The sequence below is a fragment of the Psammomys obesus genome, unplaced genomic scaffold, assembly GCF_907164565.1.
Source record: "Psammomys obesus unplaced genomic scaffold, mPsaObe1.curated_primary_1811, whole genome shotgun sequence".
NCBI classification, from domain to species: Eukaryota; Metazoa; Chordata; class Mammalia; order Rodentia; family Muridae; genus Psammomys; species Psammomys obesus.
Window position 1 is genome coordinate 9,979,783 of NW_026586173.1, and position 23,667 is coordinate 10,003,449.

General features: G+C 45.0%; 1 protein-coding gene across 2 annotated transcripts in view; it reads right to left on the minus strand.

The window, feature by feature from the left end:
- The window catches only part of Eepd1 (endonuclease/exonuclease/phosphatase family domain containing 1), a 109,171-nt gene extending 88,831 nt beyond the window's left edge, over positions 1 to 20,340 (minus strand). The window contains exons 1-4 of one of the 2 annotated variants that reach the window (XM_055601388.1): positions 18,720 to 20,340; positions 17,415 to 18,042; positions 17,006 to 17,020; positions 15,986 to 16,885 (exon numbers count right to left, since the gene is read on the minus strand). In XM_055601388.1, coding sequence (XP_055457363.1) covers positions 15,986 to 16,869 — 884 coding nt within the window. In that variant the 5' untranslated portion in view covers positions 16,870 to 16,885; positions 17,006 to 17,020; positions 17,415 to 18,042; positions 18,720 to 20,340. Of the gene's footprint in view, positions 1 to 15,985; positions 17,021 to 17,414; positions 18,182 to 18,719 lie in introns of those variants that run through there. The other variant, XM_055601387.1, reaches the window with a different exon arrangement.
- Between the last annotated feature and the right edge of the window lie 3,327 nt (positions 20,341 to 23,667).

Genomic DNA, 23,667 nt, shown 5'->3' on the forward strand with positions numbered 1-23,667 from the left:
CTGAAGGAATTCAAAAGAACAGTACAAAGGTACAAGGCAGCACAATCTGAAAAGCAGTAGCCCAAGCATTGTTCATATCTTTTTGTGTTTTGAAAGTTTCATACAAAAACTCAAGTACGAAAGAAAGAAAGAAAGAAAGAAAGAAAGAAAGAAAGAAAGAAAGAAAGAAAGAAGGAAGGAAGGAAGGAAGGAAGGAAGGAAGGAAGGAAGGAAGGAAGGAAGGAAGGAAGGAAGGAAGGAAGGAAGGAAGGAAGGAAAGAAAGGCAAAGAAAGGAAAGGAAAGAAAAGAAAAGAAAACTGTGCTGTATAGTCTGGCCTTGAACTTCGCAAAAAAACAAAGTCAAGGTTCCTGGCTCCAGCTCCAGCAGCCACCAGGCCACTGGACAGCAAGAGACGGTCTCTGTTTCCATCTGCGTTGCACTGATAGTAAATCAGTTGCCAGGTACCATTGGGCTTGTCTAAAAAGAGCTACAGGGAAGAGCATGCAAACAATTAGTCAGAAGGCAGTATCCTGCCAATTGCACACAGGTTCTCCCAACCATGCTTACTCACTGACAAAGAGAAAAAAGCAGAGATGTAATTAGCACTAAAGATAAAGATCTATTTTTAAAGATGGGTATTTATAGCTCTCACATAGTCAGACACTCTATAGGTACAGACATATGCAAACATATGTCTATGGCCAGACACATACAAATCTGGGTACACATGAGACACACACACGAAAAAGGTTTATAAAATTAAGACTCCATTAATTGACCCCATTTGAACCATGAAAGGTAATTTCAAGGTTGCTGACCTCAAGTTTGACCTGCAATAAAGTCTGAATCACTGCTGGATTTATTTTGCACAAATAAAATTGGGTTAAAATTTAAGTGTTTATAATTTACACACATTATTTTAGGTCTGTTTGCTTTTAAGCCAGCAGCATATGTTTTGGCTTTTCTACTAGGTCCATTAGTATATACAAAAATATACCTGGAAAATCTAAAGTTTACAATATAGTTAAAAAAAAAAAAAGCCACTCATTTATTCCTTTTTTTTTTTTTCATTTATTCCTTTAAGATATAAAACATGGGAGATAAAGGGTGGGAGGCTGGAAAGACAGCTAAGTCAAAAAAGTGCCTGCCAGGCAGCCATGAGGACCTGGGTTCAAAGCCCCAGCACCCATGTAAAAAGCTGGGCATGGCGGTACACACCTGTAACCACAGCACTAACAAAGAGGGGCAGAGACAGGCAGACCCCTGAAGCTCCTCGCACAATGAGCCTAGCAGAATCAGTGAGTTCCAGTTTTGGTGAGAGACCGTGTCTGAATAGCCAAAGTTAGAGAGCAACGGAGGAAAGACAGCAACTCCACCTCCGGCTTACATGCGCACATACATATACATACCTCACCAGCAAGTACATACGCCATGCACAAATACACACAAACTTAAAATTAGCACTTTTTAAATCTACAAAGAATGGGGAAGGGTAAAACTAACTAAAATGAATGAGAATGACATAGGAGATAAATTTGGAGTAGACCTACAGATGTAGAGAGAACTTGGAGAGAACTTCCAAGTCCTGATCAACTGGTCGTTATTTCTAATTAGGAGGGCTTTAGAAAACTAGTCCTGAATTACAAATAAAATGGAATGGTTTGAATGTGTGTCCCCCAAGGTCACTCGCTTCACACTTAGTGAAAGGTCAAATTACAGGTGATTAGGACAAACAGCTTCGTCCTCCCGATACTCACAATACCCGTTCATTACTGTGAGTGCTTTGGCAACCAGAAGGGGGTGGGAAGTTCTTTTTTTTTTTTTTTTTTTTTTTTGAGTCATGTGTATGTGTGATTGTGTTAGCTGTTGGAACCCCTAGGGCTCTAGTTACAAGCCTGAGCTTGAACAAGTTACAAGTTGTGAGCTACCTGATGTGGGCAGTAGGAATTGAACTCACGTACCCTCCATTTTCTCAGATGGAGGTTGGATTTGGTAGGAAGTTAAGCACTTTTTCCTACCACAAAGAAATTATTCCAAATTATGCCCTGGTGCAATGACTCCATGACTAAGGAGCAAGAAAAAGGGGAAGTAACACATGATCTCCCCACCCTTCCCGCCCCAGCTTAGCAGTAGGCATGAAAATACATGCCCCTCACCCTTGAGCCATCTCTCCCAAAGCCAATTTGGCCCTCTCAAGTCTCTTGCCTTTCGACCTTCCACCCAGAAATGATACGGCCCCAAGGTTCTCCCTAGCTGCTGGCATTCTGTTCTGAGGCATCCCCCAGTCTCTAGAACCATGAACAAAACACATTTCTATTTGGATAAATTACCCAGTTTAAGGTGTTCTGTTACCACACCAGAAGATGGGCTAATAAATAAAAGATGTATGTATGTATGTTAAGGAGAATATCACTGTGATGGATGAGGAGAATTAAACACTTGGAACAATCTCCATGGAAGATGGGAGTGGGAGTGGCTAAGTATGGTGGATGCATGAGCAAGAGTACAAGGCCTTCAGAAGCAGTCGCCAGCTGGAAGGCTTCAGAACTCAGAACGTACTTTTGTAAATTAATATCATAATTCTCACTGATATTCTAAGCACACATAAGAACCTCTTTACACTGAGAGTGAATGGGAGGAGCATGAACAAGAAATGACAATTTAAACACAAAAAGCAAAGGGAAGTGGAGCCTGCACTGGCTGGTGACCGAGTCCCATGAAGAGAAGGGTATGACTCAGCTCGCCACAGCTGGGGTTCAGAGAGATTAGGAAATAAACACATTGCATGTAATTTCATCTGTGCATGATGGCTTGGCCAGTGTCCTGTAGCAGGTGCTCCTTCAAGGGACTTCTCTGGGGGCTGGAGAACTGTAGGAACTGGAGTAAGATTCCCAAAGTTTACCTCTCACTGCAGTTCCTGGCATACTGTACATTACATTCCAGTTTCAGATAAATGCGCCAAACTTCCAGCCAAAACACATAACTTAAATGAGAAGTTGGAGGACACACAGTACCTCTGAAGGACTCCACCGAAAGCCCAGTGCAGATGCACTGCTCCTGCAAAAATCATGGACCACACCAAGTGGAAGCTGCCAAGTTCTTCCCAGATGGAGGCTTGTTGGGAAGGATGCTGAGTACTTTCTCCTATTACAAAGAAATCATCTCAGATTATGTCCCTGGTGTTATGACTCATAACTCAGCGGCAAGAAAGAGGGGAAGACAAACAGTCGGTGCACTATCTTTTTTTTTTCAGCTTAGCAATACATTTGAAAATAACCTAACCCAAGGCCTAAATATAGATGTTTCTCAAGAGAAAAGAGGTAAACAGCCAATAAACACATGGGAAGATGCTAAGCATCACTGGCTATTGAGGAAATGGAATTCAAATCCCGACAACACCATTCTACACCCAATAGAATGGCTATGGCCAAAAAAAATTCAAAAAACAATAATAAGTGTTGACAGGGATTTGGAAAACATGAGCCTTCATACCCTGCTGATAGAAATATAAAGTGATCCAGCTGATCTAGAAAACAGCCTAGCAGTTCTTCAAAATGTTAAACACTGAAAGAACTACAACCCAGCAACCTGACTCTCTGGATATAGTCAAAGACAATGAAAATAACTATATAAAACTATATAAAAATGTCTTCATGGATGTTTCAGTCAGTATTATTCATAATAGCCAAAATGTAGAGAAAAAAAAAACTAGTATCTATCACCATAGTGAAATATTACTCAGCTCTCAAGAAAAAAAAAAAAAAAGAATGGAATGCTGACACATGTTATAAAACAGATGAACCTTGAAACATGCAAAGTACAAGGAGTCCAATTCAAAAAGCCAAGGATATAGATGAAGAAAGTACAGGCAACAGGAAGTGACAGCTAACACATACGGAGTTTCTTTATGAGCTGATGAACATGTTCTGGAATTAGGTAGGTGAGAATCATACAACATTGTGAATATAATAAAACCCACTAACTGTCATGTTACTGTGGTGAGCTGCAAGGTGTGGAAGTGATATTTCAATTACAAAAGCAAACTGAGCCACCAAACAGCCCAGCACGGCTGGCCTCACTGTGACAGACAGGGTGACTTCCTGACACACTGACTGACAACCACCTTGAGCTCCGTCCATGACTCAGGGTCCCTTCCCACAGCTCACGCCATCTCTCTAGCCCCTCGAGGTATAGAACTGTCCTGTTCTGGACCTGCTGTGGTCTCTCCACATTTACCGATTCTCTAACTCTATTTATAGAGGAGACCGAGCCTGCTCCCTGTTCACCAGCTGAGAGACCTCCTGCAAGCTTGCTTAGATTCTTCAAGGAAGTTCCCGTGTGCTGGGGTGACTTTTTCTTCACATTGTGTGAAGGTGTGTTAATTCTGTACCGGCAGAGCACCGAATGCTGGCAGGATATTGGAACTGTCATTTCTATGGCCCATCACCAGCCTTATGTTTTGTAAATATTCATGCTTCCCCATTTGCCTACAGGCAATCTAGAATTGTATCAGAGGTCCTGAGTGGTTGTAACAAATAGCTGACGGCTAATATCCAGACAGGAAGTGGAGGGTGGGACATCCAGGAGAGAAAGGGATGCTGATTGAAGAGCCAGATGTGGGAGATTCAAGAGCAGCCACGAAGAGAACTGACACAGACTGCAACAGAGCAGAGAAAGGCATAGAGCTAATCGCATGGCAGGTCATAAGCTAGTTACTCAGGTTAAGTTTAGAGTAGCCAGGAGACTGCCCAAGCAAAAGGCCTAAGCTTTACACTATATAGAAGTCTCAAGTCATTAATTATACCACTGGCAAGTCCCGCTACACTCATGTATTCGGTGAATGTACTGTACCCACATTTTGGTGTGAGGGTGAAGCTAGTTACTGAATATAAAAATACTTACAATGGCACTTGAAACAAATTAAACAATAAATGTGACCAACATATTCTTGCCACGAATTTCTTGGTGCTACTGTGCCAAAATTATGACACTGAACACAGGTGCCTTTGTGAAACCTTCAGTTTAGGAGAGTGGATGGCATCCACATGCAATTGCATGGTCTGATCCAGGAGATCTGGATGGGCGGGCTCTTTAACAAAAGTCAAAGAAAGCTTGGTTTGCATTGGCTCTACGACAGGCACTCTGGATGTCACCTTCTCACTGCAGGTCTAAACAGCAGACAGACGCTAAATCCCTACCTGAAGTTAGTGCCGAGGGTCTGGCAAGTTCATGCATCAATATTACCTGGGGCTAAGTGTAAGTAAGCACCAGAGTTGGCAGAGTAAAGGATGCTGCGCGGGAGTGAAGGTGGAACACCGGCTACAGGGCAATGCAGCTTTCCCAGGAGGGTGCCCAGACTGGCACCTCTGAAGGTCAGTGCAGAGAAAACTAACCCCAGCTCCCAAAAGCTAGGCCAGACCTAGCTACCCTCACCCTCGTGTCAGAGGACACTGTCACCCCAGGGACTGGATGCCAGCCTTACTCTGTGCACTGGATACTTTTAAATTATCTCAGCAGAAAAATTTAGAGGTTTATCTTCCTGACAAATGGCCAAGAAAGACACACTGATCAATTCTTTCTAAATTATCTCCTTACACACTGAATGATAATGTCCCCTCAAACTTCACAGGTTCTAATCCATAGTACCTCAGAATGTGACTATTTGAAGTAGGGGTCTGCAAAATGAGCCATCCCCTCAACCAGTACAACTGTTGTCCTCACAGGAGAAGAGACTTGGGTTCGTAAAGGAAGAAGGGCCATGTGAAAACAAAGAGAGATGAAGGTCCCCAGGGAGAGCAGGGACCCAGCCTCAGGGAAACATAAAACAAAGACTACTGCTAAGTCCCTGGTCGTGGTTCTTCGATCCAGCACTGAGACAATGAATTTCAGCTGTTTGGGCTGCCCAGCGCTTGATCACGGCAACCCTGTTGACTAATACACCACCTCAACTACAGAAACAATTGCTCCTCCTCCTCAGAATTCCAGGCACTTGGCAGAAAATAGAGGTCACGTTCCTTTCCTTCCTAGTGAATACAACCAGAGTAGAAGAGACTTCTGCAACTTAGAAGGAATGTATACATCTAAGAATACAACTCTCACCAACAGAACCGATCAATCAAACTATCACCCAGACACCATTCGGCCCTCCTTTTCTTCCTTCTCTTCCTTTTTTGATTTTGACTGAGGGGAGTGACGGGCCTTAAGAGACTACAGGGTCTCATGATGGAGCTCAGGATTCCTGGACACCATCTTGCCTCAAGCTCCACAGTGCACCCCTTGGCCTAAAACGGTGAGTTTTATGAACACAAATACTATATCTGAGCCTGGTGTGGTGGTACACACCTCTAATCCCAGCATACAGGAGATAGAAGCAGGCAGATCTCGGAATCAGAGGCCAGCAAGGTCTATATAGAGTTCTAGACCAGCCAGGGCTACACAGTGATACCCTGTTTCAAAAGACTATAAATATAAATAAATGAATATAAATAAAATAAATATAAATAAATAAATAAATACTACTGTATCAGGGCTTATGAATAGCTATTGTAATATTGCCTCCCATTCATCCTTCAGGTTATTTCTATGTCTTGATTTGTTTGGCTAATATCAATAAATTTTTGCTTTTCATAGATAAGTGGTTACAAATGCTAACATTTTGAACATCTTAGATGTTCTTCAATTAAGTTTATCCTAGAGTTAGAAAGGCAAAAGCGAATTTTACTTCTAAGTAAAAACTAGCAATAACTAACAATTGCTTATATTATAAATGTAGAATCATCAAAATTACCATAATACAAGATTATTACCATTTTGCCTGCTATTTGACTGTGTTCAGTTCAATTCACATACTCTGAAATGTTTGCCTCAACCACTGGGAAATCTCACAGATTTTTTACATTAAAAAATAAATAAACTTTAAAATTCAATTCAGAACAATTTTAAAAGACTGTGTAAATTTTGAAACTTGGAAAAATGTTTTATAAGGCATCAAATCCAGCCTTCCTTCTTAAAAATCTATTCTGGCTCAGAGTAATTCACAGATTTCATAAGCAATAAATTTTAAAACAGTGGTTCTCAACCTTTTTAATGCTGGGTCGCTAAAATACAGTTCCTCATGTTGTAGTGACCCCCCAACCATAAAATTATTTCATTGCTACTTCATAATTGTAATTTTTCTACTGTTATGAATTGCAATATAACTGTCTGATATGTAGAGTACCTGATATGCAATCCTTGTAAAAGGGTTCTTGGACCCCAAAAGAGGGTCATGACCCTTGGGCTGAGAACCAACTGTTTTAAAACCTGCTGACCAATGTAAGTGTTAAAGAAAAATAAAATAACATGAAAGTCCATTGCCTTTTACCTTTCTGAAAGCTGAAATGAAATATTTAGGGAGAATTGGTACACTGGAGCAATCAACTTGTGAGTTTATAACTAGCCACATCTTTTGAGTCAACTTTGAGGAAAATGATGAGTGAATAACAACTTGACTTACTGCCCAGAATCTTCAGTCTCCATACCCAGCAATACCCTTTATACTACATAGCCTGGGCACAGGTGTCAGTGTTTATTTTTTGTTTTGTTTTTGTTTGATTGAGTTTCATTATTATTATTATTTTGTTTTGTTTGAGATGGGGTCTATGCAGCTCAGGAGGACCTTAAATCCACAATTCTCCTGCCTCTGCCTCCCAAATGCTGGAAAGACACCCATGTGCCACCATACCTGGCTAATGTTTGGAGGTTCATCCACACATACACACACACACACAAAGAGGTTTGTTTTGTTTTGTTTTGTTTTCTGCAACTTCAACTCAAGAGACCCACCAGACTGACTCCTTCCTCTGTCAGCTCAGACTTGGGAGGCCCATAGCACACTGATCATTCCTGATTAAATCAGCCATGCCTATGGCATCCTGTGCTTGCCATAAGCCAGCTATATCTGTGCCTAGACTGTTAATGCTGGTTTCACACATTACTACCATCTCCTAAAATATGACATCAATTCACGAACAAGAAACATGAACATAAAGAAAATTTGTTCCTAAGAAAATGAAGAGAAACGTTTGGAAGAATTCTATAAAAACAAATTATGTAAGAAAATTCTGTCAAAAAAGCTATGGGCAAGATAACTACAAAAGACTCAAAAGTTATTATACCCCAGTTTGCTTTGGCAATATCCTTGCTCCACTTTGGTGAAGCAAAGGCCAGAGCAAACACATGCACTCATGATAGCATTGCTATATATCTGAATACTGAAAGATCTCAGGGCAGAGTGAGTAGGAGAGCAGCTAGGCCAGCCACACACAGGCTGCACTGAGATTTGATGAACTTACAGGTACTTTCCAACCATCAAACTTAGACACTAACTGATGTGACTATAATTCATACTCCACTATTGAAAAGCCATGTGACCCTGGCAGAGGTCTTGGCTTCCCTGAGCAACCCCTTTTTACGTCTATTAGTCAGAGACAATGATGATGGCCATAGGTGACATTGGCCAGGCTCAGACCTCAGCCACAGCAAGTCCAGCGGTAACTATCAGTTTTTGTTCTCAGCATAGTACTCTTACGAAACAGATATAAAAGCTCCAGCCCCATCAGGTAGGGAGACAAACATGAAGTATTCTGCTGTTTAAAGTGAGACTTTAAGGTTTAAGATGGGAGATTGCTGTGCTAACAAGAACAAATGGCAAAATGATACCAGGATCTGCAGCAGCAAAGGCTCCTACCAAGAAATAAAAAGAGGAAATGGAGTCCACAGGAAAGCCAATCATTGGAACTTTCAGACCACAATTGTTTTACTTTTTCTTCTACTTAAAATAACAGAAAACAAAATTGTGTCATTTGCAGGAAAAAAAAAATGGATGGAACTAGAGAACATTGTGTCAAAAGAAATAAGCCAACTGAAGACAAATATGTCATGTTTCCTCTCAAATGTGGGATCCAGATTGTTTTTAAAGATGTGACACTGTTGAAAGGGTCTATTTGGGGAAAGCAGTGAAAACAGCAGTGGGGCTACACGAGAATAATGGTGGATGGTGAATGTTAACATGCTCATTACACGCGCATGAAACTACCATGACAAAACCGGTTATTCTATTAAAAAAACAAAGAAGAAGAACATTAATTTCTTTAAAAGGGTTTTTTAAGAAATGTAAGTCAGACTGAATTTGCTCAAACAGCTTTAGGAGAGGTTATTAGTTACTGGATCAATATTTTAAAAAGCAATTTATCTTAAACCTCCCTCCCAGACTGCATGCTTTTAGCCTGAATTGAAAAAGTATCAATGTGACCCTCCAGAGTTCAATCAGTTAAGAAGACTGCAGATCCCTAGAACAGCAGAATGTGGGAGACAGGGACAGGCAGGACAGCATTCCCCTGGTGAAGCACTCCATTTCAGGACTTGACAGCAGCCTCACAATCAAAGGCCAGGCCTAACAACTTAATCAGGTAATGGCTGGACCAAAATAGAATCCTCAGGAAACAAGGGCTGGTTGGGAATAAGCACAAATCAACATTAGTTAGAGAACTATAACGAGGGCCCGGGGGGGGGGGGGGAGGACACAGGGTTTTTTTTTCAGGGACTTGGGAGGAATTCCAGACTTCTTTTACATGACATGTTTACTCTTCATACCCTCCACAGGCTCCTAGCCACCAGGATCCACACATGCAGCAGCTATCAATCATAACACTACAATAACAGTGATGCAGAATAAGGCCTGTGTGCAATCATACGGAGTAAGGTCAGGATGCTTTCACCCAGCATTTTTGCAGCATCTCCTTAATGTTCTAATTTGAAGAGTTACTAAGTATGGGAGCCTGCCTTGCTGCCTCTACAGGATACAGACAGGAAGGTATCTGTGAGGAGCAAATGGAATTGTAGTAAAATGCATCATTTCATATGCTACTAGCAAATATAATTAAGGAATTATGGATTAAGACATTTGGTTTGTTTATTGTTTGTTTAAGACAGGGATTGGCTGTCTAGAAATTTGCTGTGTAGACCAGGGTAGTCTTGAACTCAAAGAACTGTACCTGCTTCTACTTCCCCAGCGCTGAGATTAAAGGTGTATCACTATGCAAGGCTCAAAGAATTATGTTAAAGGCAGTAGCTTCTTGTGCTGATTATTTGTATGCTATTCTAGAAGCAATGTCCTGTGTTTCTAAGTATTATACATTATAAGTCTGAGTAGAGAGCTCGGTTTGGTCCTTAGTCTTTAGCTCTGCAGGAAGAGGAAGGCATGGAAGGTCTGCTAACTAATAACTCTAATTGTTGCTGCATCTTTTTCCTTTAAATGCCAGCCTCCCTCCCAGTGAGCTTGTTCCCAAGGTCCTCGCTCTCCCCTAAGGCTGAAGTTTCCACATACCCAGTGGAACCAAGCACACTGGTAGCCAGTCCCTGTGCTCTCTGGCCCTCAGCACTATTCACTTCCTCTCTCATATGTCACAATGCCTTGATAACGATCTGTCACATTCCTACCTCCTTCAAGACTGTCAGTTTCCTCAACACAGGGCAGGTCTCTGTGCACTGACTCCATAGAGGAAGAAGCATAGACTGGGTGCTCAACCATCAAGGAAACGAACTGTCATAAATATCTTCTGACAAAAAGTTACCTACAGTCCCTAAGCATGACCTTGTTCGACACGTCATCGATGTTAAAAGCAAATAGGGCCTTGCCAGATGCCACTCTGGGACAGAGGACAGGCCATAGCCTCAAGCTGCTATGGTTGCCCAAGACGCTACCCCTTGCCCAAAGTACAGCATGCACAGGGCAGAGCAAGCTGTGAGGTCAGAGTTGTGTCATGTTCACACAGTGCAGAAGCATGCCAGTTGGCCACAGAATTTCTGAATTTCAGAATTTCTGAGCCCGTCTTCTAGGAATTTCAAAGTGTTTCAAACACATCACCACCTGATCCTTACATCATCCCAGACAGACAAATGCCTTCAGTTTTTTACCTCTCACTAGGTCATTTCCACCCACTTCATCCAAAGCAGCCATAACAGTGTGACAAGAATTCATCTCACTAGCCTCTACCTCCACCCCCAGATTTTCCATATCTGGATATCTTGCCATATATCCAGCATCTGGACAAGACCTTCCCTGATTTCCATTTATCTAAACAAGCTTCTCTTTGCCTCATCTCCATCATCCTCAGTCTTTGCACCTACCTGTCACTAGGTACCTGTGTGCTGACATGCTTATCTTCCTATCCAGAGGGAAGTTAAATGAAAGCACTGGCTTTGCCTGAAACAGCCTCAGACCCAGAAAAAAAAAAAAAAAAATTGCCTGACTGAATGTTTAATCACCTGGAAAAATCAACAGTATCAAACCTCCACAGGACCTTGACATTAGACCCCAAAGAAACTCAGCCTTTTTAAAAAACAAACATAACCCCTTTCCTTTCTGTGAAACAAACCCCGAGTGATGCCCACACCGAGACCTCCCTTTACGCACCCCACCTTCTCTTACAAAGGCACAACAGTCTTCATGCGGACCACCTTTCTGTCTGGAAATGACCCAGAATTCCTTGGCTCTGCAAACCGGAACTCCACCTTGGAGGGGAGCCCAAGGTCTCAAACTCACAGTTAAGGCCAAGAAGAGAGGCCTTGGCGTCCTCTGAATTTGCTCAACACATCTGGCTACCACCCCATCCTTTGGAGGAACAAAAACAGGAAAGGCACGGAGGCCTCCTGAGGCTGGGACTGTTTCAGGGATCTGGGTGAAGCCATGCTTCTTACAAAGCCCTGATGATTGATCCAAGACAGGGAGGAAACTGAACTATGGACCGGCTAGGGTCAGAAACAGAACATGGAAGGACATATTGAATTTGGTAAAATATGCACTCAGTCCTGACTTTGAAATCAGACAAATGCCTAGCTTCAAATCCTGGCTCCAGAATCTGTCTATCTATCTATCTATATTTATTTCTTTCTTCCTTTCTTCCTTTCTTTTTTTATAAGACAGGGTTTCTTTGTGTAGCCTTGCTTGTCCTGGACTCACTTTGTAGACCAAGATGGCCTCGAACTCACAGAGATGTGCCTGTCTCTGCCTCCCTGCTCAGCCTATCTATATTTCTTAAGGCCACTACGTTGTTATCTCAACCCTCAGAGTCTCTGTTTCCACAGCTATCAAAAGAGATGTCACCATGTCTACTTTAAGAGGATTGCTGAGAGGTTTTGCCCCCTGGATATTATATTTGGTTCATCTTCCTACTTTTTAATTCCCCAACATGAGCCAGTTATTCAGATGGAAAGAAATACAATACCAAATCAGTCTCTGTGGGTTAGCAAAAAAATCTGGGTTCACCACACTGTTTCAACATTGAGCCATACAAACTGACTGACAGGTACTTAATTCTGCATGGAGGAGAGCCGAGCTGATCCCTGAACTGTGTTTATACACGTACACATCAAATGTACATTCAATACAAATTTTTTAATGAATGAACTGAAAGACAAAATGAATCCTGTCTATGTTGATTCCACTAATCTAGTCTGACAGACTAAAATCTGTTGTTGGTGGGTTTTGTTTTGTTTTTTTCATAACTGTCCCTATTGCCAGCCATTACCTGTGTTTTGCCAATGAGGACTTGGCAAGAAATAAGATTAAAACCATTAAAAAGCTAACTACTTTGACACTTGGAGTTTCCTTCTGATATAGAATATGAGGGAAACAGGCAACTGGGAAGGCAAATCTCTTTATTTTTTTTGGAGATTACCTGTCAGCTCTCCCCACGTTTATCTTCAGAATCCAAAGGGATGCTTTAAGCTAGAATGATTACTCAGCAATAAATAAACAAACGCTGAAGGACCATTGCTCAAGCTGACTGTCACCGCATTTTGCATTTCAGCAGAAGCATTTTCTTTCATTCTTGCTCCATAAACACTGAAGGAGGAAGAGCACTGCCTAAGAACAAGGTTTGGTAAATCAATCTGATGAAGCCGTCCCTGCATAGACACCACATGCCATAACGTGGTGTCCCCAGAAGGTTCCTGGTGATTGGAATTAGCTCTGGGAGGTCCTGCCTTAGGGTTCACATGCAAAACATGGCTCCTTATAACTCAGATGTGTCCTTCTATTGAATCAGCAGCGTGCCAGCTCAGTAGACTCCAATCCCCACACAGGTACATTTCCTCTAAGAAAAAGCACACACTTGATGAGCAGCACCCACAGAAAAGAAGCTAAGAGACAGGAAATTCCCTCTACAAAGCTGCCCAAGGCTTGCTTTCTAATGGACTTAATGTCTGTGACTGGCAAAGGAGGTGGCAGACACCTTTGGTTCACACAGTGTGGGACACTAGCCAAGAAGCAGTGTAGAGATGCTGTGCCTAAGCAAGCAGCACACTTGTGAGGAGTAGGGTATAGTCAACTGGTCTCGGTCCTTGTCCCAGGTGAGTCACAAAGGAGCTGTTCCAGAGGCAGGTTTAACTCCTTTCTCCTGCTTTCTCACTCAAAGATGGAGAATCTCTAAAACAAGCAAATATTCCCTACTTTTTATAGTTCCTGGGGAGATCAAATGGGTGTGGAAGCTGTCAGAAAAATGCAAAGGCACACCCTAAACACAGACACTCTTCTAGTACAAGTATACACCTATGAAAATAAGAGCCAGCACCTGGAAATCTACATGATCCACACATGCTCACACCAAATACGCTTCCTGTTATTAACAAAGGGAGCTACTGGGATGTTGAGAAACTTCTGTGAATCAGTGTGAGACCACAGCTCTTGGCACTCTGGCACTGCCTCCTGTCCTCAAGGACTCTGGGGCAGCTTCTGGTACCCTAGGACAGTCACACAGGCAAATGATCCCACTCCAGCTTTGCCTGGATCAGGCGCTAAGCCTCTTACTTAGGTTTTACCAGACACTAACTATATGCTAGGATTCCTCAGACTACTGACTGAATTGTGATCAGGCCAAAGGAGTCACCAACTCATAGGACATCTTCGTTTGCATAGTGTGAGGACACAGCAGAGATGGAGGTCACCTCCCCACTGCTTTATTACACGAGTTCCCTTCTACACTTCGTTGGGTTTGGGCAAACCTGCCTGAAGTCAGAAGCTAAATGTTGTCGGTATTCTTCTAAGAAATCCAAAGAGCCAAAAGAACAAGATCCCAGGGACTCCATGCTGGACAAGAATCGTTACTGCTCTTCTCAGGGCAGGCTCTGGCGATTCCATCCTTTACCCACCGCCAGGCCAGCTGCCTGAGTAGCTCCCAAGTAGCCAGGACTGCAGTCCCTTCTTCCACTCTCCACATTCATACCTCCTAGAAACCAATAACGCCCTTAATCCCTGCCCAGACTGAATGCTATGGGAGCAAATGACTTCAGAGAGGCCAGGAACAGTCAAAGGCAGGAATAAAGTAACAACAAAGTTACAGAAACGCTCCACACAAAGTCACAGAAGACAATTCAAGGGGAGGGTCTTTAAAAGGAAACTAGGCAGGACTGAGATGGCTCAGCAAAGAACAGGGTGCATCTCAAGTTCTGGAGTTTACCAGAAGCACCAGGAGAGGTGGTGACCTTCTTTGACCCCAGAGCTTCTTAGGCACTGGTTGATGGTACCAGTCTAGGGTCACACTGACGGAATAAATGGACAAGGACTACCCATGAGATCGCCCAGACTGAGAGACTTCAGATTCTGCCTCGTTCTTCTCTTTACACTGGGCCGTAAGAAACCCCCTGATGGGAATTAAGCAAGCATGCTGCTGTGCCCGCAGCAGCTGTGCAGGAGCACAATCACCAAGCCCATCCCAATGTGTCTACAGGGCTACGAAGAAGGTGAGTTTGCAGAACGAATGAGTTCGGATGACAAACAGGCAATGCAACACAGCAGGGAGACGAGACCTCAGTGGTCTCCTGGTCCCTTTCTCTGATCCGTTGTGCAGTCCTCTCTCTCCTCGGCAATGAGAACGTACCATGGGACAGTGCCAAGAAAACATTGTAGCCCGCTTTCCTCCTCACTAATCTGTACTGTTGACCTGCCACAATTCCGAAGTTCTACCCTGAGAGTTCATTCCTCACTTCCAAACACCAAGAAACCACCTTGCCAAGCAGGTCAACCTCCTCAAAGGAGGGCGGCAAGGAACAACCAGCATGGATTGCACCCCAGATCCCTGCAGATCAGGATCTGAGGAATTCCGACACGGTAAGGCGCTAACGGCATTACAATGCACATCATTTTACAAACAGCAGGAGTTCCAGCCCTGATGCACTGCTGTGCTGTGTAGGGAGTTAGCACATGTTCCTACAAACATTGGAAACATGCTCTCCCATTGGCTGGACCTGCCAGTCCTTTCTCCTTCAGTTCAGAAGGAACAATCCGCCAGTATCTACAACCAAACTGGCCTTTTCTGGCTGTGGAAAAGGAGGAGGAGCATGCTAAAAGCCAAGTTAAGTTCAACAAGGAATAGGATGCTAAATGCTTTGTTCACAGCTCCCTGGCAAATACAATGTGGGTGTTTTCAAATACTATGATTCTGTCCATGCAAATAGATGTATATGAAGGGAAAAAAATTACTTTCCTTCCCGTTATTGTAACTTTTAAAAACTCAGGTTTTTAGCAGGGCAGTGGTACTGCACACCTTTAATCCCAGCACTCAGAAGGCAGAGGCACGTGGCTCTCTTAGTTCAAGGCCAACCTGGTCTACAGGACAGTCAGGGCTACACAGGAAAACTTGGGGGGAAAAAAAAACCCTCAGGTTTTTCTGTCATGCAAAACTATGCCTCAGTTCCCACGCTGAGTCCCTGATTCAAACTCCGTGAAGCCCTGTGAGCCAAAGACCTACTACAAAGCAGAACCCACACTCACACAGCCACAACTCAGGAGGGGGTCCAGCACTGAGTAATCAGCTCTAGGTGACAATACTGGCTGAAACCTCAGGAGCATGGACTAAAAGCTCTTTCCTCTCCCTCACCCCAAAGGATCCACTCATTTGTATCCTTGGATGAGGCCAGGCCTCCATGCCTTCACTCCCAGCACCCTTGGTGGTTACTGTCCTCACCTGTTTTCCAGAAGCGTCATGCACACCACCTCTCGGACCCCCGGGTTATTGGCCTTCTCCACAGAGCAACCCTGCAAGTTCCAGGTGGCCAGCCTAAACACGAGTCGCCCATCCCTCATACCTCCAAAGGCCTCCACAGAGGGCCTCATGGAGATAATCTGCGTGGGGCCCCCTGGTGGCAGGTCCAAGTCCTCGCTCTGCAGGCTCAGAGACGTGGGACTAGGATGAGGTTTGGCAGTAAAGGTAAGACCTCCATTGGTGTGGGTAGATGGGGGCCTGGACCTCTCTGCAAACACCTGGTGTCTTATTCTATCCAGGAAGGCTGCATTGATTCCATCCATCCTCACCAGGTCCTCGACACTGCGAAAAGGCCCATGTTCCCGGCGGTAGTCCACGATGCTAACCGCCATCTTCTCGGTGAGGCCCCGGACACTCATGAGCTGAGCAAGGGTGGCTGTGTTGATATTGACTCGTGGAGTGAGGGGTACAGCGGTGGCCAGGTGATAAGGCTGCTGCTCAGCCAGCAGATCCCGCCTCAGGGAACTGGGAGAGTGCTGAGCAGAGTTACCCTTGCTGCTCACGCAGATCTCAAACTTGACCTGTTCCAATTTGGTGGCGCCTACGCCACTGACCAGCGCTAGGTCTTCCACCTTCTTGAAGCCGCCAATATACTCTCGGTACTCCACGATGCTTCGGGCCACTGCACGTGTCACCCCAGGCAAGGTCATCAGTTCCTCCTCAGTGGCCGTGTTGATGTTCAGCCGCTCCTGATTCACTAGGATGTTGCTGAAGTTGCAGGCTGCACTGAATTTGCGGTTATGGGACAGGTCCGAGGGGTCTCTGGGGATAGAGCGATGGCAGCCCAGGGTGCTCCCCATGGCCATCCAACACAGAACAGCTCTGGATAAAGAAGCCCGGGGGTCTTTATAAGCACAAAAGAACGGGAGGTTGCAGGACTTAGGGGTCGAGAAAGTTGCTGCAGACAAACATTAAATCTTCCATGATTTCCATCAGAATTACCTTTTGCTGGGCCGCCTAGAAATTGACATGGAAATTAATTAAAATTAATCAGTCAACCCTTTGCACTCCCGTAGTGTTGTAAATTCCTAACTAGTGGGGGACAGGTCAACTTCAGAAAACGCAGACACAGAACGGCTTCCTCCTTGTGGGTTTTCCTCGGATTATTTATCACGCTGGGTCCAAAAAAGGAAGAGGGCTATCCCCACTAGCCTCATGCCTCTCTGCTCTGACAACGCTGGGGCCACCTCCTCACTTGGGACACGCTCACAGGGGCTCCTGCAGACAGACAAGACGAAGCCCCTTCTGCGCTCAAGTCGCTGCAACTTGGAAAGTCTGAGCTGAGCTTGTAGGCAGACACCGAGCAGAAGCTCGGGGAACCACCCCCGGCCCTCCGATCCCCGCGTCCCACCTCTCCGCCGCTCTGCTGGGGTCGGCTCCGGGTCCCCTGTGGCTCTATGCGCGCGTCCCGGCTCTTTCTCCGGGGGAAACTCTCAGAGCCGCTCTCCCGGGGCAGGCAGGGTTGCTCCTGAGCGCCAGTGCAGCGGCCGAAGCTGCACCGGGACTAGCGGTGTCGCCGCTGCGTTGATCCAGGCCAAGTCCGCCACCCAACTCGGGATGCGGGAGACGGCGGAACGCGTCCGGAGCCCCGCGCCGCGCACCGCCGCCGCCGCCGCTCTCCGAGGGTGTCACAGCTGAAGTCAGGTCGCACCGCCCGCCCGCGCCTCCGCCGGCACGGCCACGCCTCCTCCGGGCCAACTGCTCCTCCCGCCTCCCCGCGGCACGTAGGGGCGGGGCGCGAGCGGCAGGGGCGGGACCATTGGTGGGTCCGGTGGAGCGGGATCCAGGGCGGGGCTTAGGGACTGGGCGGGCAATAAGAATGTCTCACCAGCGAGCTTGTGAGCCGGTCTGCTTGTCTGAAACTTAAGCTGTGATCAAGCTCTAATTTTGTCCTACGTGAAGCCATCCAGGGCCGCCTGGGGCAGGCTGGAATCTTCCCTCAGAGGTGCGCTTGTCCTGCATATTCAGGGTTCCTGAAACTTTTTAGACAGGATAAAATGGGATCTAGTTCAATTCTCTTGCCATTTTTAGGCCTTTCCTCTACTCTGAAAAGATCTCATTCATCCAGTACTGCCTAGGAACCGTGCATCCCTGGAAGAGGGCTTGCCTCCTGTGTGTTCACAAAGGTTGTACGTATGCTGCCAGTTACAAATAAGGTCATGATTTGTTACGTATTAAATCTAATCACACACACACACACACACACACACACACACACACACACAAAAAAAAAAAAAAACGGAAGGAAATAAGTACAGGCGGCTATCCAAAACAGTTTTTGGATAACGTTGTGAAATGACAGTTTAGTTAAAGATTAAAGAGCCCGGTGCATTACAATGTATATCTGAAGCGGGAGTATTTGGTTAAACAAACCCTGCGGTGCAGCAGTGACCTGGTGATAAGTTGGATACTTTGACCAGGGCTGTTAGCGACCTCTGAAAGAACAGATCTGAACGCAGCCGTCTGTCAAGGCTTCTGATTTGAAAGCCAGCAGAAAGCACTGGGATGTGAAATGAGAATGGCAGCCCAGCACCGGGTGAGACGCTAGGGATGTTAGGGACCTCACTGTTAGAAGTGAAGTAAACCCCAGTTAGAGGAGCGTAAACAAAAAAGGGTTTTCCTCCATCCCAGGGAAATAGTTGGGACTCCACCTCACCTCGAGCAGGTCTGCATCCTCGCTAAGGATTGTCCAGCTGACCTGACGCTCTCCACAACTGCTGCCGACTGTCTGTCAGCTTCATTTCCAGGCATTGCTGGCCTCACTTGACAAGAATACCCTGGGAGGTGAGGTAAATGACTACAACAGGTAGATAAACAGAAGTGTGCCACCTGGACAAGTGCACACATTCCAAGATGGACGTTTCAGATGACCGATGATCAAACTGCTGAGAATACAGAACAAATGAAACTTCCACATATCACTGGTTGGGAGCAGACGTTGGTACTGCTGCTTTGCAGACTAGCTTGACTGTTCTTTGAAAGTTAAAAGCGCATTCCCTGCACAACTCAGCCATCGTACAATTACAGGTACTTACGTAAAGGAAAGGAAAGCACAAAGCTCCAAATGCTTTGGGTGTTTGTAGGGTTGTTGAGGGTTGTTAGAGTCAAAGATGAGCAGCTTCAAGTCACCATGAGTCTGGGCTTGATCTGAGTTTGTCCCGCAGCGGTCCCAGTGTTAAAGCATAGCCCTCAGGGAAGTGATGGTATTGGGAGTTGGGAAATTTTAAACTTGGGGTGGCACTTCCTGGGAGGTCACAGAAGTGCCACCTGTTAAAGGGAGTAAGGGGATGTTTGAAGGACCCTGAGTCAGTTGTTGAAGAATGTTGATGGGAAAAAAAAAAAAATTCTGGCTCCTCCTTTTGCTTTTGTGCCCATTCTCATGATTACCCCCCCTTCCTGCTATTGTGATGCCATGAGGCCTAGCCAGAGAAGACAGCCATGTCAACTCTACTTCCTGATGACTCCAAAACCATGTGCCAAAAAATCTCGTCTTCACAAATGCTTCATTCCAGGTATTTCATTATAGTAACATTAAACAAGTAGTCCAATAAAAATAACTAAAAACACTTCTGGGATATTGTTGGGCAATAAAGACACACTAGTTAACAAAAGCAACAACAGAAAAGAAACTTAAAGGCGCCAGGCAAAAAGAGAACATGGCCCATGATTTATATACAAGCTAGAAAATAGAAACTGTCCATGTGCCGACAATGTACCAGTGGTTGTGTGGGGATGGATGGAGAGAGGAGCAGACTAAAAAGGGCACAAAGTCCTTTCAAGGTGGGTGGTTGAAACGCTGCCTTAGATGTTCTGGTTAAATAGGGCAAAAGCAATAAAACAGTGTATTTCAAATATACACTTTAGTGTAGCTAAATAGTACTTCAGTAAACTCAGGCAAATCTTCAAAAAATAATTCTAAAGAAATACCTTTCTTACTTAAAAGAAGAGATGAAATTGAAGCAGGCCAGAGTAAGCCTGCCTGAATTAACTGAAGGCTGAAAATTGAAAACTGTGAGAGGGGACAAAAAGGTAAGTCAACAGCTACCAAAGGAGAAGTATACACTACTCAGAAAGGTCCAAGAAATGGAAAACCGTACTGTAAGATAACCAGCAGCATGATGGATGACCCAGAATCACCACTGATGTAGAGACATTGGTAAAGGGCTTATTATACATAGAAAATATAATGTATTTTCTTGATTCTCCAAGATATAAGAATTCTAGATGCACATATTTTAGTGGGTTTGTCCTATGTTGTATGTCTATATGAGTGAGTATATACTGTGTGTGTCTTTTTGCTTCTGGGACAACTCAATCAGGATGATCCTTTCCAGGTCCCACCATTTACCTACAAATTTCATGATTTCCTTATTTTTCATTGCTGAGTAATATTCCATTGTATAGATGTACCACAATTTCTGCATCCGTTCTTCAGTTGAGGGGCATCTGGGTTGTTTCCAGCTTCCGGCTATTACAAATAAAGCTGCTACAAACATGGTTGAGCAAATGTCCTTTTTGTGTACTTGAGCCTCTTTTGGATATATGCCTAGGAGTGGTATGGCTGGATCTTGAGGAAGCGCTATTCCTAGTTGTCTGAGAAAGTGCCAGATTGATTTTCAGAGTGGTTGTACAAGTTTACATTCCCACCAACCTTTCTCCACATCCTCTCCAGCATGTGTTGTCACTTGAGTTTTTGATCTTGGCCATTCTGATGGGTGTAAGGTGAAATCTCAGGGTTGTTTTGATTTGCATTTCCCTAATAGCTAATGAGGTTGAGCATTTCTTTAAGTGCTTCTCTGCCATTCGATATTCCTCCACAGAGAATTCTCTGTTTAGCATACAACATAGGACAAACCCACTAAAATATGTGCATCTAAAGAAACTAAGTAAGAGAGAGGACCCTAACTAAAACGGTCAATCCCCATCCGGAAAGGCAAAGAGGATGGACATCAGAAGAAGAAGAAAACAAGAAACAACCTAGGAACCTTCTACAGAGGGCTTCTGAAAGCCAGAAGAAGAAAACAGGAAACAAACAAGGAACCTACCACAGAGGGCATCTGAAAGCCTCTGCCCTGCAGACTATCAAAGCAGATGCTGAGCCTGATGGCCAACTGATGGGCAGAATGAATGGAATTTTATGTAAGAAGTGGGAAATAGTAAGAGCTGGAAAGGACAGGATCTCCACAAGGAGAGCAACAGAACAAGAAAATTTGAACACAGGGAACTTCCCAGAGACTCATACTCCAACCAAGGACTATTCATGGAGATAACCTAGAACCCTTGCACAGATGTAGCCCATGGCAGTTCAATGTCCAAGTGGGTTACATAGTAATGGGAAGAGGGACTGCCTCTGACATAATCTGATTGGCCTGCTCGTTGATCACCTCCCCCTGAGTGGGGAGCAGCCTTATCAGGACACAGTAGAGGACAATGCAGCCACTTTTGATGAGAACTGATAGACTAAAATCAAAAAGGAGAGGAGAACCTCCCCTATCAGTGGACGTGGGGAGTGGCATGCATGCAGAAAGGAGAGGGAGGGTGGTATCAGGAGGGGAGGAGGGAGGGGCTTATGGGGGGATACAAAATGAATAAAGTGTAATTAATAAAAAATTTAAAAAAAAAAGAATTCTAGCTGACCACTGAGTTACATGAAGATGTCAGAGGTTGTATCACTCCAGCCAAAAGCCACATGTAGTGTGGCCTTTGCTCATTTAAACACAGTTCTTATTTAAGGCCTAGTCAGAGGGGATCAGGTCAGTGACCTTTCACTTTTTAGTCAGCAGTTTCAAAGATAACGAGTGACAAGGGAGAAGTGGTGGAAGTTACAAGGCAAAGCATTTGTCAATCTCCAGTTTCAATACCGCGATCCAGACACTCTTAGACAGTAATAAGCCAAGTTCTGATTCCCTCTATTCCCAGAACTCTTGGGCATCAGGGACATAGACAAGAAAGTAGGAAGAATGCTGCATATTATTAAAGACAAGAGGAAAGGGACATGGCAATAAAATACTGGCAATTTAGTCTAAAGAACATCCCTAGGAAGTGAGGGTTTACGTAAGATACAAAAGATAATTAGGAAATGATGCCTCAACCCACAGACTCTCAGTCCGTTCAAAGCAAAAGCAATCCCCACTGCCCAGATCAATAATGTTCAAGGGTGGCTACTGACAGGGACCTTGGCACCAATGTTATGCACTGGCCAAGACAGGTATTGTTCCAAGCAGCAGTGTATCAAAGCAACGACACCTGTGTGTGACCTTGACAGTAGATCTGTTCCGTGTACTAAAGTGCTGCTCCCTGTTTGCAACTGATCAAAGTCCAGGCATCCTCAGGGCCCTGGAACATTCTGTATCAGGCCTGCCCCACTGCAAGTCATGCCTTGGGTGGCAGAGAATGACCCCTGAAAGACACCTGGACAGTGTCAACAGAAGCTCCTGTGGCCTCAAACCTGGTCCAGGAGTCTGCACACAGACATTCAGCGGGAACTCCACCTAGCAGCAGAGGCCCCACAGCTAAGAGTGCCCAGAGCTCTGCCACAGGCAACCTGAGGAGACTGTGCCTGTTCTCTCAGTAAGCCAGCCTCCCAGGGTCCTCCTCCTCACACACCTCTCCCCACACTGTGGAACCCAGCAGCTCACTGGAGGCTCCTGGCTCATCTGCAAGGAGAGGCCACATGGAGGAGAATGAAAGCAGCCCAGCCCACTCACCCCCAGGCCCACGTCCACAAGTGAGGCCTCTGGAACCTTCACCCAGTCCAGGTACAGCAGATGTGCCCAGAGGAGGAGCCCAGGAGAGATCCAAGGGCAGAGAGGCTACCCAGCAATGTGCAGGCACCCATAGGTTCTGAGAGAGGACAGAGGTCAGAAGCCAGCTCAGATGACAGTGGCTCCTCACAGCAAGCTTATCACACAGTCTGTGGCTTGTTTCCCAGCAGGAAGAGACAACAGCACAGCTCCCAGCCCTGCCCACACACATTAATGTCCATCCCTGTCCTCTCCAGGTATTGGTTTCCTTTAGGGATGACTTGTTTGTTTTTCAGTTTGGTCACAAGATGATTTTCAAGAGCTAAGGGACTTCTCCTTGAATAGTTGCCCATGATGGTTCAGTGACAACCATATTTGTCAGAATAATGGGTCAACTCTGAGACAAGAATCATGAATTTGTTCACCGCTGTGGTTTTTGTATTTTCTTTTCTTTTTAACTTTAATTTTTATTTATTCATTTTTAATCTAGGTCATAGCCCCTTCCCTTCTCTCTTGCTAGTCCAGCCCTTCCTCTCTGTTTCTCCTATCTCCCCTCCCCTACTCCTCAAAGAAGAGGAGCACCCACTCACACACACACCCCCAGCATATGGGGTGTAGCCTGTTGAGGTAGCCCCACCAGAGGAAAGTGATCAAAAAGGAGGCAACAGAGTCCATGTTAGAGTCAGCCCCCATTCCCTTTACCAGGGAAACCCATATGAGGACCGAGCTGCCCATGGGCTTACATCTGTATAGGGGACCTAGGTCCAGTCCATGCATGGTCCTTGGTTTGTGCTTCAGCCTCCAAAGGCCACCCCTGGGCTCTGTTTAGTTGGCTATGTCGGTCTCTGGAGCTCCTGTCCT